General features: G+C 43.8%; 1 protein-coding gene across 1 annotated transcript in view; it reads left to right on the top strand.

Moving 5' to 3' along the window:
- The window catches only part of trim66 (tripartite motif containing 66), a 58,817-nt gene that overhangs the window by 24,559 nt on the left and 17,190 nt on the right, over positions 1 to 17,068 (top strand). The window contains exon 2 of the mRNA XM_042341576.1: positions 14,216 to 14,319. Within this exon, the coding sequence (XP_042197510.1) occupies positions 14,216 to 14,319 (104 nt within the window). The remainder of the gene's footprint in view (positions 1 to 14,215; positions 14,320 to 17,068) is intronic.

Here is a 17,068-nt window from a genome sequence, read left to right as displayed (position 1 = left end):
TGCAGAATTGGTTGCCCTATTTCTCCAATTCTTTACAATATATCTACTTTACAATATATTCTGTGAAGTGCGTCTCAATGATGTGATAAGGTGCTATATCAAATTCAAGTATTATTAACACTGCCCCACTCAATACCGGTAAAGCTGATAGAATTGAAACTCACTGGTTATAAAGCAAAGGGTTTATTTGCGTAAGCAGTTGGTGTTCAGGTTGGTTGACAACCAAAGTGTTCTCTACAGTGGACGTATTGTTTCCATTTGAATGCAAAAATGCCGCAGTCTGATTCCTGAACACATGCAAATGTTGAAATATAATGCTTCATCGATCCTGTTTGTTTTGCACTCTTGTGCTGTAACTGCCACGATGGCTGATGGCATTGGAGCAGAACGAGAGGACATGGTTTCGAGTGAATTCAGTTGCACAGAGTGGGCCAATATGTGGATTGGACACAGGAAGGTGGAGGAGGAAAACTGTGTCTGCAAGTTTTTACGAGGGAATATTTTATTTTGGCAGCTGGGTATCTGACACATGCAGAAGTCGCATTGCCATGCTTAAGAGTCAAGGATTTGCTCCTGAGCAGGAGGTTGGGATCAGGAGGGGTGAAGGGCAGGGAGGATGACGGTAGGAGGGTGACCGAAAGCCAGGTCAAAGAGGAAGGTCTTGAGACGGGCCTTGAAGGAGGCAAGGGAGGGGGCAAGTTGAAGGGACTGTGGCATGGAGTTCCAAAGGGCGAGGCAGAAAGGCTGAAGGCTCAACTGCCGATAGTGGGGCGGGCAGTGCGAGGGACATGGAGAAGATCAGAGTTTGCTGATTGGAGGGAGCGGACAAATATGCATGGAAATTTCCTAGAGTACTAGTGGTTGTGTGTAGTAACCCTGCCTTTCTACCCCCCCCCCCCCCCCCGCCACCACCCGCCGCCCAGCCATTACCAAATATTGCATTTGTAACATTCCCTCAAACCTTGGCTACAGCTACAACAACAACAACTTGGATTTATATAGCGCCCTCCACGCCGGACGGCGTCTCAGAGTGCTTTACAGTAACGGATCCCGGGACCGAGCCGGGGGGAGGGGGGGAAGGTGACCAAAGGCGTGGTCGAAAAGAAAGGTCTCAGCAGAGACATGAAAATGGGAAGGGAGGGAGCGAGACGAAGCAAGTGAGGAAGGCAGTTCCAGAGCCTCGGGGCGTAGTGGCTGAAGGCACGGCTGCCGAGGGTGGAGCGGAGGACTCGGGGGACAAGGAGGAAGCCAGACCCGGAGGAACGAAGGCAACAGGTACTGTGCTGAGGAGAGAGGAGGTCAGAGAGGTAGGGGGGTGCAGAGGAGTTGGCTGTCTCTTGAAGATCACTAATATACAGTATTTTGCTTCCAATCCCTTTTGTTCCACATTAATTTCAATCAAAGTACGAACTTTTTGTGTTCTTACATTGAATCGTTGAAAGGGAGAATAAATCCACTGGGTAATAAATTTTGTATAACAGTTTTCTCTGGCACAACAGCTTGGGGAAACAGTCCCGAATGATATTTTGGGAATTGTATATTTAGGTTTTGATGGTGATAATTTACACATGAAGATAAATGGGTCTGAATAGAAACAGGATATTGAGAGCCTTGAGCTCAAAATCACTGATTTTGTTTTTAAATTACAGATGAAACTGAGTAATATTTCCTGAAATAGTGACATTTTTGAGATTGTAAATGACTTTTTATCTTTTCGAAACAGTGAGCTTGTTTATAAAGTACAGCTGCAACCCGTCCAAAAAGGAGATCAGCTTTCTTGCCAAATATGGCTTGAACGGGCTCAGCTTTGTACAAACCTTAAAAAGTTCTTTAAATAAATGAGGAGTCTTCTGAGGAATCACCCCGACCCCCATTAAATAACGTTTTATCCAATACAAATTCATATTTGTACAGGGTCCTTCATTTTGGGAGGTTGTCCCAAGGCACTTAACAATCCTGGCTTGGCTGGTTTTGAGAGAGGCTTCTGTGTTGAGGGGAGCAATCTTCTCTGGGAAACAATAATACTGTAGTTAATTAATCCTTCAATTTGATTTAGGGCCATATGTTGAAATGGCTCAATGGCTTTGTTGCAGCATGGGTCTCCAGGACTGTTTGTTCTTGAGTATGTGTGTGTCTCTCTCTCTCGCTCTCTCTGATATCCATTTGTGGCTTGACGGAACAAAAACTGTTCCGTCAAGGAGGATGGCTACTTCTGCAGACAGATGAACTTGTACTTTAACCATTAACACCACAGACTATCATATTGAGGAATGGGAGAGAGAGAAAAAAACTGGTTATTTCACATGTACATGCTAGGATGTGGGTTTATCTATATAGCTGTTAACTTTCCACTGTATTTCATTTTTTGGCTCCGCTGGTAACCTGTGTCATTCCTTGGAGTATTTTTCAGATCCCCTGTTTAAAGTGTGTGCGATAATTTTTTTTAAATACGTTTCTCACCTCTTGGGTTTTATACAGTGTGGGATTTCACTGCCTCTAAAGTGAACTCGTACTCTCATCATTATTTATTTATTAACATTTTTGTTATCAATCATCAGTCCCTACCCTTTAAGTTTCCACATGAAGAAGCAGTTGTCAAGTCTTTGCATCCCCTTTTGGTTGGACATCACCCCATCATGGCCAGATGGTCCACCTGTAATGTGAGTTAACTAAGCTCCGAACAGAGGCCAAAGGCTGGCTGTAATTTTCACGTTGGCACTTAAGAGTTTGGGTTTGGAAGATTGCAGTCACAACAATAAGACTGCACTGTTCTACTCCACAGGGTACATTAAGTGAGTAGTGAAGGGCACAGTGTGACCCAGGTGATTGTTTGTGCACCATCAGACAGAACAAACAGTTGCTTTTAAAAGGTCAGCTCCACCGTAATTCTGCAAATTAGTATTTGGATCCAACTTCGAGCGGATTGTGCCAAAAAGTAGCAAGCTCAGAATTCCGAAGGAACGTTTTGATGGGGATGTAAATTTGCGTTTCCTTTTTTTTACTTCAGATATATGCGAATTTTAATACAACATTATAATAACTTTTCATTTTGTCATAGTGCCTTGTCACATCATCAAAAGGTCTTGGGTTTTCTGCGAAGCGCAGTGATTGCGCATTTTGTAGGTGAAAGAGGCAGCTGTTTGTGCACAGCAACAACCCACAAACAGCCAGCAAGCGAGAGAGGAAAATGCTCGTCAGGTTACTTAACTAGAGTAGACCAAGTTGGTACACGAAACTGGAAGAAATTCCCTTCTGTTTTCAACAGTCAGATGCAATCTCGGTTTATTGTCACACCTGAAGGACAGCAACTTGATGTTATAGGGTGGTGGGTGAGTGGGGAATGGGTGTTCTGAAGGAATGAGATCAGATGGGCTGAAGGGCCTTCTTCATCCGATCTTGTGGAAAACACTTCTGACAATGCAGCACTTCCCCCAGCCCTACACTGGCGATAGACTATGAGCTTGTAAGATGTCCAATTTAACTCTGCGGCGAAGCAAAGACTGACACAAATCTTGCACAATTAATGAAGGTTTATAGATTCATATCAGCGATGGTTATAAGGTAGTTAAAAGAATACAACAGAATAATGCTTACGTATCCACGTACAGTTCACAACGATTAAGGTTGGCCAAACCAAATGTTGCGGAAGAGATGGAGGAGTAATGTCCAATTAAATGTCCACCAAAATGTATGCACTGCTGCCCGTTTGATCCACAAAAACATATCTAGGTACTTCAGTACTGTTACTTAGTTTGAGAGTGTCGACAAAGTCTTAGTCTTGAATTTCCTTCTTTAGAAGCTGGAATATAGAGACTGGAATATTCTTAGGCTTGGGATAAACAGATGTCCAGGATTGCGCTTCTCTCTCTGGGTTGTTTTCAGAGACTCTCATCACTGCGAGAAAATGCTGGACTTCCTAGAGTCCAAAATCGGGGGAATCCGCTCAGCTGCCACTGCCCTCCCAACTTCCAACCCCTCTCTACCCCCACCCCACACAATTACCCATCCGACAATTACCCATCCCTCCGTCCACACCTTTGAACCTGTCGCCCCTCCTCTGTCTTCAACACGGTAATCTCCATGAAATCCACCATTTGCTCCCTCGACCCCATCCCTATCTTTTTCCTTAAATCCCAGCTCCACCTCCTTGTCCCACTACTCACCGACATCATTAACCTCTTCTGTCATCTGGCACTGTTCCTTCCCCCCTCAAAACGGCCACTATCACCCCACCTTGAAGAAACCTTCCCTCGACCCATCACAGCTATCTAGCTACAGTCCCATCTCAAATCTCCCCTTCCTGTCCAAGGTCCTTGAGAGAGCCGTTGCCTCCCAGCTTCGCTTTCCTCTCCTCTCACTCCCTCCATGAACCCCTCAATCGGGTTTCCGTGCTGCCCACAGCACGGAAACTGCTCTGGTCAAGGTCACAAACGACATCCTGACCATGTGTGACCAGGGCTCCCTCTGCCTATTCGTCCTCCTCGACCTCTCCGCCGCCTTTGACACCATGGACCACTCAATCCTCCTCCACCGCCTCTCCTCCCACCTTAACCTTCAAGGTTCTGTCCTTGACTGGTTCAGATCCTACCTTTCACACCGCCCCCATTTCGTCGCGGCAAACGGCTTTTCCTCCATCCCCCGCACTGTCTCGTGCGGTGTTCCTCAGGGCTGTGTCCTCCGTCCTCTCCTCTTCACCCTCTACATGCTCCCCCTTGGTGACGTCATCCACAGACATGGGATAAATTTCCACATGTATGCGGATGACACCCAACTCTACCTCTCTGCTTCCACCCTGAATTCCAGGACGACTGGCTTCCTGACCGACTGCCTGTCTGACATCAAGTCCTGGACGAGGGCCAACTTTCTCCAACTCAATGTCGGCAAGACCGAGGTCCTCCTGATTGGCTCGCGCCAGCGTCTCCTCACCTCAGGCGCTGGCAACATCAGCCTCCACGGCTGCACACTCAACCTCACTAAGCTAGTCAGGAACCTGGGTATCTTGTTTGACACTGAACTGTCTTTTCTCCCCCACATCCGCGCCATAACCGCCACTGCCTACCACCACCTCCACAACATTGCCAGACTCCGCCACTGCTTCACCTCTCAGGCTGCTGAAACCCTCACCCATGCATTCGTCACCTCAAGGCTTGATTATGGGAACTCCCTCCTCATCCGCCTTCCCAACTCTTCCCTTCACACGCTGCAGATCATCCAAAATTCTGCAGCTCGTGTACTTTCACGCACCAGGCTCCATGACCCTATTACTCCCACCCTCGGCCAACTCCACTGGCTCCCCATCCCCAGAATATCGAGTTCAAGATCCTCGTCCTCACCTTTAAGGCCATCCATGGCCTTGCCCCCTCCTACCTCTCTGACCTGCTGACTCCCTACCAACCTGCCCGCTCCCTCCGTTCATCGGGCTCTGGCCTGCTCCATGTCTCCTGCCCGACCCGCTCTACCATCAGGGGCTGGGCTGTCAGCCTCTCTGCCCCCACACACTGGAACTCCTTCAAGTCCGGTCTCAAGACCCTTCTCTTCGACCGTGCCTTTGGCCTCCCTCCCACCTCTCTGCCTTCCCTCACCTCTACACCACCCCTGCCTCATGCTCGGGTCCTGACACCTGACTGTTCAGCACTTTGGGACATCCTCCTGACGTGAAAGGCGCTCTATAAATGCAATTTTGTGGTTGTTGTTGTTTTCATATCTGTGCTCAAGGACATGATTACTCAATTCTTAGATGGGAGGATGACAATGGGACCCAGCCACCCAGTAAGGGAAAGTTATCTGAACCTGACCTCAGTTGGGATCAAGCCAATATATCTTTACCTTTGCTAACACTAATCGGCACATTTACCCTCTCAGCCCTAAGTTAGTTGTTTAAAACAACTCGATAAGCCGGGTTGCATTCTAAAAGGATGACACCTAACAATGAATTTGCTATGGGTCAAACGCTTTCTGATAACTTTGTTTTGTACGTTTGACCCTCTGCAGTTTTCCACCGTTTAAGTAACATTAAACTACACATTTATAATGGCAGTGAAGCTATTAATAAGCTCGTCGGCTCACACTTGCAGCAAGGGAGTAGAATAACGCTTAGCTTAGTCCACAGAGGCAAATTTACTGCACGGAGCATGCAGAGCAGACCAGCCTACTCCAATCTTTATTACCTGCTCACCCAGGTCAGCATGCCTGCCTCGGAATCATTAAAGGAGAATGTAATTGCTAGTTAAAAAGCAATCCGCCAAATAACCCATTACACCCGTAATCGTCCTTCTTTGGCTTCTGCTGACAGGAACTGTTTGAATTAACTGTGGCTTCAGACTCCCATTACCCTGCATATATTATCTGGCAGGCCAAAGGGTCTTCATTCCTCATCCAAACCAATCTTGCGATGGACTGAATGGTAGTATGGAGTCCTGTAGCTCAGTGGTTAGAGCACTCGTTTTGCAAGCGAGAGACCTGAGTTCAATTCCAGGCAGAGGGCGAAACCTTGGGCAAGTTTCCTTACTCCACACACCTAATAATAATCCCTCCAAAAAAACAAAACAGTAATAAATTGGTCATTTTCAATCTACGACTGTTTGTGGGACATTGCTGTGCGCAATTGGCTGCCGCATTCGCCCACAAATATACAGTTAATTCACTTTACAGTATATTCTGTGAAGCACGTTGGGACGTCTAGAAGACGTGAAAAGCGCTATATCAAATGCAAGGATTATTGTCTGTGTGGTGCTTTACATTTCTTTACTGGATTGTTCCATTTGGCTGCTTAAGAGTCTGTAGTTTCAACAACTGTTTTAACACTTCTTGCTTTTAATATAAGCGCTTTTTACATTGAAAGGACATCTCGAAGCGCTTCACAGGATTAACTGTAAAGTGTAGTGACTGCATTTTTGTAGGCGAAGACGACAGTCAGTTTTCACACAAGCTTTGCCCCACAAACGGCAGATGCTGTAAGATGCAGTGACTGCGTATTTTGTTTTACGTATAAATGCAAGGATTTTTATTGTTGTGCTCAATGTAAGTACTAGGAGAGTCTGAGAGCGCTCCAGTGTGCTAGTCAACATCTTCATTTGTAGGGCAGAGTTGAATACCTCTGTTCGCTTGCTTGGAATCAGGTTCAAGGCAGTGATCTTGAAGTGAGTGGGTCAGATGACGGCCTCTTTGTGAGGAAGTTGATGAACGACAGGTGCGATACACAGTGACAAATGTGCCTTCAGATGACTGGTAATGTACGTACAGTTCCTACTTGTTCCGCAGGTGAGCTGGTACAGTCCAGTAGACTTAAAGGGGAGTGCTACCACCTGGAAAGCTGTCTTTGTAAACTGATCATGCAAACGTGTGGTACAAGCTTAAGCAAGGGAAGGGAAAATTATATCCTCATTGTGATTTGTCTGCGCGGCATCCGACTAGAGATGTAAGTCTGCTTGCTGCTGCCTAACTGTTCCAGGGCCTCGTAGTGTCCTTCAGAAGTCAAAGGCGCCATATAAATGTCATTTGTTATTGTTGCTGAGTCTGACACAGGTGATGTGCACTTATAATGGGGAAGGGCTTCGTATTGACTCTGTATTGAGATTCTCAGGCTTTTCCTGACCACCTGTAAATGACTCTATCCAGAGTGTTGTGGTCTGAATAGCCTCAAGAGATGAATTAGATTATTCTTTCCTCTTTCTCTTTTTGCCCCCACCCCACCGCCTGCACCTCACCACTCAATAAATACAGCTTTACAGCAGTTAGACTCTTGAGTTTCTCTTGTACACACTTGCTTAGAGTTTCTCTGTTCTGCAGCTGAATCCAAGTGAAGGAGCGCTTTCCCAGTCCTGGGAATGCTGCCGGCTGTAATAGCATTCAGAAGCTTGAGGGCAATCCGCTTGACCTGCCAGGAACTTTCAAGCCAACATTTTTAAAAAAAAAGAAAACCTTTAACGAGTTGGCTTTTACATGGGCCACAGTAATGCCAGAGCTCCATCGCCAGTCATGTGAATATGGTTTGGTTTGTGGTGAGGAAGGGTAGGGTTCAGCCAATGTTGGCCTAGGGATCTGTCTGCAAAGCAGCGGAATTTGTACAGGTCTGCGTATGCAGGAGATCTTTGATCGTAGAGTAATTGGGTCATTCGGGGGACGAGGCTGATCTTGACTCTCTGGGCCCTTGTATATGACCAACAGGACTGGTGGTGGCGGCAAAACTAGTGAGGATCTGGGAATGATTGAAAAGCTAACGGTTTATATTACAACTTTCATGTAAACTAAACGTTACGAAGCACTTCACAAGATATTGCTTAGAAATAGAATCGATACGTTGCTAAGGAGGCAATTGTGGCGGCTAATTGTGTTAGCAAAGCCCCGCTACAAACAATGAGATGAGCAGTTGATTCAATTGAACCTTTGGGGTGAATCTGGATAAGGAGGGAATGTGAGCCAAGCAGAAGGAAGCCTCCACTACTCTGTACCATAATGGGGAGGGATGAGTGTAGGAAAAGGAAAGTGGTCCTTTAGTCAGCAAGGAGTCCGTCATTCAGGATCTGGAAATAATAATAATAGTAATAATCCTTGTATTTGTTGTACGGCTTTTCACGTCTTCTAGACGTCTCAAAGAGCTTCACAGAATATACTGTAAAGTGAATTGACTATATATTTGTGGGCGGAATGCAGCAGCCAATTGCGCACAGCAGTGTCCCACAAACAGTTGTGGATTGAAAATTAACAATTTATTATTGTTTTGTTTTGGAAGGGATTATTATTAGATTATTACTCTGTGTGGAGTAAGGAAACTTGCCCAAGGTTTCGCCCTCTGCCTGGAATTGAACCCAGGTGTCTCGCTTAGTGGAGTTTGAGAACTTTGGATTCTTTCACTGAAACTCCAATGTGCCATCGGTCAGTCATAGTGTAGGTGCATCATCAACATGCTGAAATATTAGTATTTGCCTTGTCAAACCTGGTCCCTTTGACCTCTATTTGACTTAGAGCTACTTAACCACTCCTCGAACAAAGAAGGTATTTTTTGTATATAGTATATCCCTCTTTTCCTCAACATTATTTATTGTGAGGTACTGCATTTGCAAAACTCAGCGTCGCCCCTTTCCTTTAGACACATCGATCTTGCAAAGACATCTGGCCATCAGCTCCACGAAAACATCTTCTTGTCAGTCGTTTTCTCCTGTTACCAATATCCAAAATCATCAACATCTCCTCCTCCCCTATTAAGATTCCAGCAGTTCGTTTTAAACAAGTCTGAGAAAGTCCATTTTGTAACCAACAACAATGTCTCGTCAACGACGATGTTGAAAACTTTGTGTTCTCTAAAGATGTCCACGAACATTTACGATTTTTTTATGGTGGTGGGAGGGGGGTGCAACCCTTTGGTCAACTCGAGCAACCCAGAATTCTGGATTGCTTACAAGGTTGCCAGGAAAGGTGGTGGAGACTAGACGCTGGACTTGTTTAAAAAGCAGCTTGATGTAGTGATGGGGGGTGGGGGGAACGGTAGGTTGGGTATTCTGGAGGGATGAAATCTTCATCAACGTTGTGAAGTGATTGCCATCACGTCTCTTCCTGCACTGCATCACATCGCCACCTCCTGCTTAAACTAACATATTGCACATCCTTACAATTTACATTTATACAGCGTCTTCCCATCAGGAGGACATCTCACAGTATTGGACGGGCATCCGAACTGGGTGTGGGATCCAAGGGGAAGGTGGGGGAGGGGAAAGGTGACCGAAAAGCGAGGTGAAGCAGGTACGTTTTGAGATGTGCCTTGGAAGGAATGGAGGGATGGAGCGATTGTAGAGTCCTGTAGCTCAGTGTTTAGAGTGCTCGCCTCGCAAGTGAGAGACCTGGGTTCGATTCCCGGCAGGACGAAACCTTGGGCAAGTTTCCTTACTCCACACGCCTGATAATAATCCTTCAAGAAAAAAAACAATAATAAATTGGTCATTACAATCCACAACTGTTTGTGGGACGCTGCTATGCGCAATTGGCTGCCGCGTTTCGCCCACCAATATACAGTTAATTCATTTTACAGTATATTCCGTGAAGCACTTTGAGACGTCTAGAAGACGTGAAAAGCGCTATATCAAATGCAAGGGTTATTATTATCGAGTTGGAGGGGTCCTGTGATAGATTTGTAGAGAGCGGGGACTGAATGGCTGGTAATTCACACACCATTGGTGGGGCAGATAGGGTGGGGGAGACCTGAAGTGTTCACTGAGTAAAAGGAGCAGCTGGGAAGGTGTGGTAGGAGGAGGTCACAGAGGTAGGGTGAGGAGAGTCCATGGAGGGATTTGCAAGTATCAAGATAAAAATCTGCATCTTGGCTGACTAATTTTTGTGCAACTTGGTGACTTCTTAAAAACTGTCACCTCACCAGGCTGATCTCAATCTGTTATCTGAACATAGCTGCATAATATAAATTACAAAGTGCAGTCTGATCTGGGCAATGGAGGTCTTACTTGTCCTCCACAAAGGACATTATATTCAGTCAGTGCAAGTTGTTTGTATGGTTCGTTTAAGACTACCATAATGTTAGCTTTAGGCCTTAGTCTGCCTCCCATCTGATAGTAATCATAAAATCCTCATGTTGTCCAGCCATTCAGACCCTTTTGTAGGACTTTTCCCTTGAGCTACTTTAAGCTGTGTTCCTCATATGGCTTGTAGGGTGTGGTTAGACTGTACAGTGGCGGTAAGTAAGCACTTGCAGCAGCAATATCCCACAAACTAAGCAATTAGCTGCCGTGTCTGCCTACCACTACAATTTACAATACTCTGTGAATTGGCTTGATGTCCTCACCACAAGGCTCTATATCAAATGTAAGGATTATTATTATTAATAATATTCAGCAAACTAGGCAATAATCCCACAACCTGCACAGGTTGCCCGACTTAATCATTTTACCAATTGGGATAAGAGAGGACTGATCTGAATGCCAGGAGAATTCTTTGATGCTCAACTCAACAACCAAGTGGGACATTGACCCTACTGTACCATCTCTGCAGAATTTTGTCAGTGGAAGAACATTATTTGTATATTTTAGTAACTCAATTTCTGCCCATTTGTTACCGTTACCCACAAACTGGGACCTTTTGCATTTGTGTCGTCTCACACTTCACCCGTTTGCATTGCATCACTCAATGGATGTTTTGGGAATTGGTTGACTGAGCTTGAACCCTCTTTAGGGTATTTATTTTCTGGTATCGCTAGCTTTTCCCGCCCAAGCACTTCTTGTTTTTGTAGAATACGTGAGCCTGAGCGGTTTCCCCACCTAACTGTGTGCTTGCGATATTTAGTCAAAGTTTCTCTAAATAGCTTCTTTAACTGTTCGTATTTCCCTCTTGATACGCCTGACCAAATCCTAGGACCGCAGAATTAACATTCATGTAAATTTATTCTACACAGATTCCAGTCCATGTTTTCTTTTCAACTTTGTTTTTGTATTAAATGCCTTGAACGCATTGGAGGTAAGAGTGGGGGGGGGGGGGGGGAGGAATTCATTGAGATCAAAATGAGCTTTTTTTTTATCCCGAGTTCTAAATGGTGATTCCTATTTGTAACTGGATTTCTGTCACGTCGACTCACCAGTGGGAATTCTGCTCTGACGAGATCTATATAATGGTGATGTCCCTTCTGATACTGAGCAAATGTTAGTCAAGTGGTCGGAAGCTTTGTGAAAGAGTTCAGAGATGACTATATCTGATACATTTCATTTGAACTCTTATTTACAAAACTAGCATGGTGTCCACTGGTGCTCCTTTTTGCTTTGACTCCAGAAGTATTATTTGTTCTGTGCTTGACGAATTGCAGCCCATTTTTGATGCTAAGGGCCTATGCCTTATGAAAAACACCATTTTAGGAAAGTCTGACAATTGCTCATAATTTAATAATAATAATCCTTGGATTTGATATAGCGCTTTAACATGTCTTCAAGACATTTCAAAGCTCTTCGCAGAATATATTGTAAAGTGAATTGACTGTATTTTTGTGGATGAAATGTGGCAGCCAATTGTGCACAACAGTGTCCCACAAACAGTCATGGATTGAGTGACCACATTGTTTATGTTTTTATTTTATTGTATTTTTGAAGGGATTACTATCCCTGGAAAAATGGCCCGGCAATCGACTGACAAAGGGGTTCCTACTTACTGCTAGGTAAACAGCCAAGTGAAGTAAGGAAACTTGCCAAGGGTTTCGCCCTGCCCGGGAATCAAACCCAGGTTCTCTCGCTTGCGAGGCAAGTACTTTAACCAATATGCTACAGCCATTTTCAGGTTAAACTGATAATGTCTTCTTATGGAGAATCTTGAAATCAGACTTCCTTTACCTACTTGGTCTTTTGATGTGATCGAGTTTAGTGCGTGCTTTATTGTACTGCTATTTCCAATGGCTCAAAGAGAGCAAGAGTTACCAGGACATCCTAGTTACCTCTAGGTTTGCTGACCTGAATAATATGTTTTTGGAACATCTAATTTTATAAGAACTTAAAGCATGAATCAGAAATGGCCTGAAAAGGCCTCTTACTATAATGGACATGCATCTTTCCATGTCCACTAGAGAACCATAATATACATCCTCCCATCTCCACTAGTGAATGATGACTACCTTCAGTTTGCACACCACTATTCTATCAGTACAGAAACCACTAGGCAGTCTTTGTTTAGTCTCTAAACCAATCCCTAGAGCCCACCAATACTCTCTGCAAGCAGACACTGTTCCAGTAGAAGTTAATGGACTTGGAGTCATTTACTTTTGTTGACTTTATTTTGCATGTTTTTGGGGAGGGGATGAAATTCTTCTAATCTGAAGTCCTGCTCAATTGTAAACCTATGTCCTTTTTGTTGCGATTTCAACTGCAGTTATCTCCTTCTATACCTAGCTCTGATCTCCAATAGCACAAAAGGCTTGTTGGTTTTGAACTGGTCTTCTCGTGTTGCATTGAACCTAATCTCTAAAACATGGAGTACGTGTTTGTTTGGCTTTGCTTTTCTTTCTCTCCCTATACCATCAATAATTCATAATTATTAACAAGATTCTGGTTGTTGGTTTAAGTTGCATAAATCTTTTGATCTTTCCACTGGACAACTGAACTTGCAATCTCTATGATTGTGCAAGAATGTGGAAAAAGACATTCATTCTACAGTTCAGAATGCAACTATGTGCATGAGGTTAGCGCAGAGCTGCTGACAAAATAGCCTTTACACGCCCACACGCAGATGAATCCAACCGCAAATCTTTTAAATTCAAGCTTTGGATAGTGTAAGAAAAATACAAGACATATCTTTAATCAGCCCCCAAAAAGTGAAAATTCTGTTACTCACGAAACCCAGGGCTCTTTTATAAGAAATGGTGAACATTTAAAAAAAAAATCCTTCTGATCTCGATCTTTATGAATACGGACCAACAACAACAAATACAACTTGGATTTATATTCGTGCCCATCATACGGGATAGCGCTTTGGAGAGCTGCACAATGGTGCCGTTGGAAGCCAAGGATGAGCGTGGGGAGATTGTCTCTGCTTTCTTTCCCACCTCATTTTAGACTGGTCACTGTGGACATTTGTTGTCCTCCAGGGACCCTATTATTGGAGTACATGATATAGACAACTCAGGAAATAACACACGAAGAAACCCAAGCAGAACGTTCAGCCTCTGTGTGATTTGAAAGAAGAGCAGTCCTCCCTGGTAGCTATTTCCTTATCGGTGAGTGAGTGAATGAATACCAATGAATATCACTCACTACTGAAGCCAATTACATTGTAAACCGTTTTATTTATTCTTAAGTGTGTAATCTTTTTTTACCATCGGGTTCTTGATCAGCAAAGCCATTTCCTATTAACTGAAATGAAATTCAATATTCAACTTGCTATGGAGGACAGGGTTTAATATTATTTGAAAAAAAATGTTCAGCAGTAAAGTTGAAATTGCTACTAGCACAAAGGTAAAGATATCGGTGAGGAAGTGGGATAGATTTCACGGTGACCACATTTAAAATACAACTTAGGAAGTCTCAGTCGGAAGGCATATTTCACTGGTACTTTTTCAGGCTAGGAATGAATAGTTGGGTGTTGTAGTACTTACTAACGTTTTTTTTTAGAGGTAAGGCATTTTTTTTAATCAGGAGATCAAACTGAATATGTTGATGCTGTATGTGTGGTTAATCTAATTTCCGGCTGTTGATTTTGATGTGTGTGTGTTTTTTTTTTGCTGCTCTGGCTACCTCAGGTGTTATCTGTTGCCCTGCTTGCAGGCAGACGTGTTTCACAGGAGATGTAGTGGAAAACGTGTTCATCCGAGACTATCCCCGAGCTGTAGAGAAGATGGAAAATGTAAGTGCAAATCTTCTCTCTCTTCTCCCCCACCCCTCATCCCCGTCCCCATATGCTGTCCTGAATAACGTGTGTTCTTCTTTGTTAATGTGACTGAAGTTGGGCTTTGATCTGTAGCGAAGAACAGATGGACTGTAACAGGCTTGTTAAATCAAAATACCTTTGTGTAAATGGTGCTCGCATGGACGCACCTGCCATTGGATTGTGGAGTGAGTACACAAATAACTTCAGGGATATTGAAACGTTACAAGCTTTTAATGTCGCACACTGTTTGGTTTTAGTTTTGTATGTTGCCCAAGTTAAAGAGCAGACTGGGTTTGCTTATTGACTGGTGTCATTGATCTATTCAAAACTGGAGGTTGGTTTATGCAATGCTGTTAATGCTGCAGAGATTAGGTGCTTATCTGTTTTTATTTAAAATGAGCTGTGATTCCCTGTGTGTAGTTTAGGGACATTGTTTCAAGGATCCGTAGCGCTCATTTGTCTTCCATTGAGAGGTTCAGGTGCAAACTGAAGTGGGAGCAAAAGCGAAGGTTTCCCCTTGATCAGATGAGTGTTACAAACACAAGTGTCGTGCATATCCAATTGTAGAACTGTTTCCATTTTCTTATCTGAGGAGATATGTGGTAGTTAATTCTCTGGCACAGTGATGTGGTTGCTAACAGTTAGTTGATATAACCTCGGCTCCTGTGTGTGCTCAACACTGCGTGTGATGTAGTCGTAGTATCATCTGCTCCAGACTCTCTGCCTACTCAACAATATATGGAAGACATTGAACCTTTATTGATCTTAGTCAGTGGGGAGGTGGAGGGTGTGTCCTTTGGTAGGAAGATTTCTGAAGCTGGTGTGGTGAAGGAAGACCAGTGTTGCCACTGACTGATGTGCCACACAATATGGCACAAACAGTATCACAGGACGTGTTGTACTGTATGACGTGAGACCTATATTACAAGAAAGGTTACTCTGCATTTGCCATTTAAAATGCAAGGATTATTATTTCAATGTCTTACTTTCCCTTCTTGTCCAAAGGAGATGGACCCGAAGGCAAAGTAATGGCAACACATGTCTGGTGTCATCCCAGCTGTTTGTAGATTTACATAGAACAACACAGAGGCCATTCAGCCCAACAGGTCCGTGTGTATCATGCGGCACAAGTCAGTCAGTACCAATGCTGGTTTTCCTTCTCTCCTCTACAGTCCACTCCAGAAATGAGTCTTGGGCTTACAGAATTGTTCCGAAAAGAATGAAAAGATAAGGAAGGTTGGAGTGGATTTATTCCGTGAGCTCAATGTTAAAGGAAACTAGAAGAACCTGTTGGACATATTGGTTAGGAAGGGCAGATATTAGTTTATTTACAATGGGATTGTAAATGCAGGAGGTGAATGGTGGCATTGTATGGGATGGTGGCCAATGAGTATAGGACGTGGGTCTTGACTTGTCTGTATTTTAGAAAGAATGAAGTTTCAGCGTATTTGCTGTCACACCAAATTTGCTGCGTATTTGCTGTTGCATCTGTAGAGGTTATAGGAAACTGATGGGAAATCTCTAGCTATGAATCACTCACTAGAGAGCGGGAGGTTAGTGCGTGAGTTACAGTAGTACAGAAACAGCTTGTATGTATGTGACCGAGTTCCTCCATTCTGTGTGGCACCACATCCTCATTCCTTGACTCTATCAGTCCTCGGGCTTCATCCTTTTCTCTCTATTTTGGTACCTGTTATTTATTCTCTCTTAAACTCCTGTATCCCCATTCCAATGCCCAATTTCCAGCTTCCTCCTATCATTGTTACTGCCTCCCTTTTCTCTATCCTAGCCTCTGTATTGTGGATATTCTGTTGCCTCACTCTTTGCCATCAACTTCTTTATTCCAAGTCCTCCCCCCAATTCACGATTCCCAAATACCAACTTCCAGTCTATAGTAAACAACACTGTTCAGTGCCTGCTTTCGTGATGAGATATCGGCATGGATCTAGGTTTCAACAAAAATGTGAACTAGTTTTTATTAATCAGACTAATTATTATTAGACTAATAAAAACAAGTTCATATCCAATGATCCGTTAAACAAGACTTAATGTTAAAGACTTAAAAGACAGCACAGCTCCTCCTACTTCCTAATTCTGCAAATCTCGTTAATTCTACAATTTAATACTGGGTTGTAGGTGTTAGATATTGAACGTGACATTCTGTGGCTTTCGTGCACTTACACAGCTTCACTGCACCTTTCCTAGAAGCAAAGCTGTTCTCTTGACTGTAGCTGCATCAACCTTCAGCTTGTTTTCTTCTTCATGCTCTAATCTCCCATTCTGATCTTGAAACATTGCACCCAAGCGATTGCATCTAATAGGATCATAGATTGGTTTAGTGGTTGGAAGCCAAAGCGGCAACAATATTCACACTTGTGCTCGACAGAGAGGTGTTTGATCGTAGCCTGAGGTCAAAACATCTTTTGCTTTGTAAAGCTGTTGGTATGTGGTTCAGCTGGGATAAGAAAAAGAAGTTACAAAGTGCTTACATGCAGTTTTGCTGCGTACAATGGAAAATGCAAACCTATCATTGCCTTTAATGAGCTTTGAGACTCCGTCCAGAGTGAAGGGCGCTGTATTATTCCAAGTTGTTGCTTAAAGAAAGGGATGGCGCATTTTCTAGGTCAGCTCACGAAAGCAATAGTTTTCTTGTGTTGTGAGCGTGGATGGAGATGAAACGACAGATGTGGTTTTGCGGAAGTTGTGCAGTAGCCTTCCTGTGATG

Source organism: Callorhinchus milii, unplaced genomic scaffold (assembly GCF_018977255.1).
Source record: "Callorhinchus milii isolate IMCB2004 unplaced genomic scaffold, IMCB_Cmil_1.0 Scaffold17, whole genome shotgun sequence".
In the NCBI taxonomy this organism is placed as follows: Eukaryota; Metazoa; Chordata; class Chondrichthyes; order Chimaeriformes; family Callorhinchidae; genus Callorhinchus; species Callorhinchus milii.
This window is presented reverse-complemented; position numbering and strand designations above follow the sequence as displayed.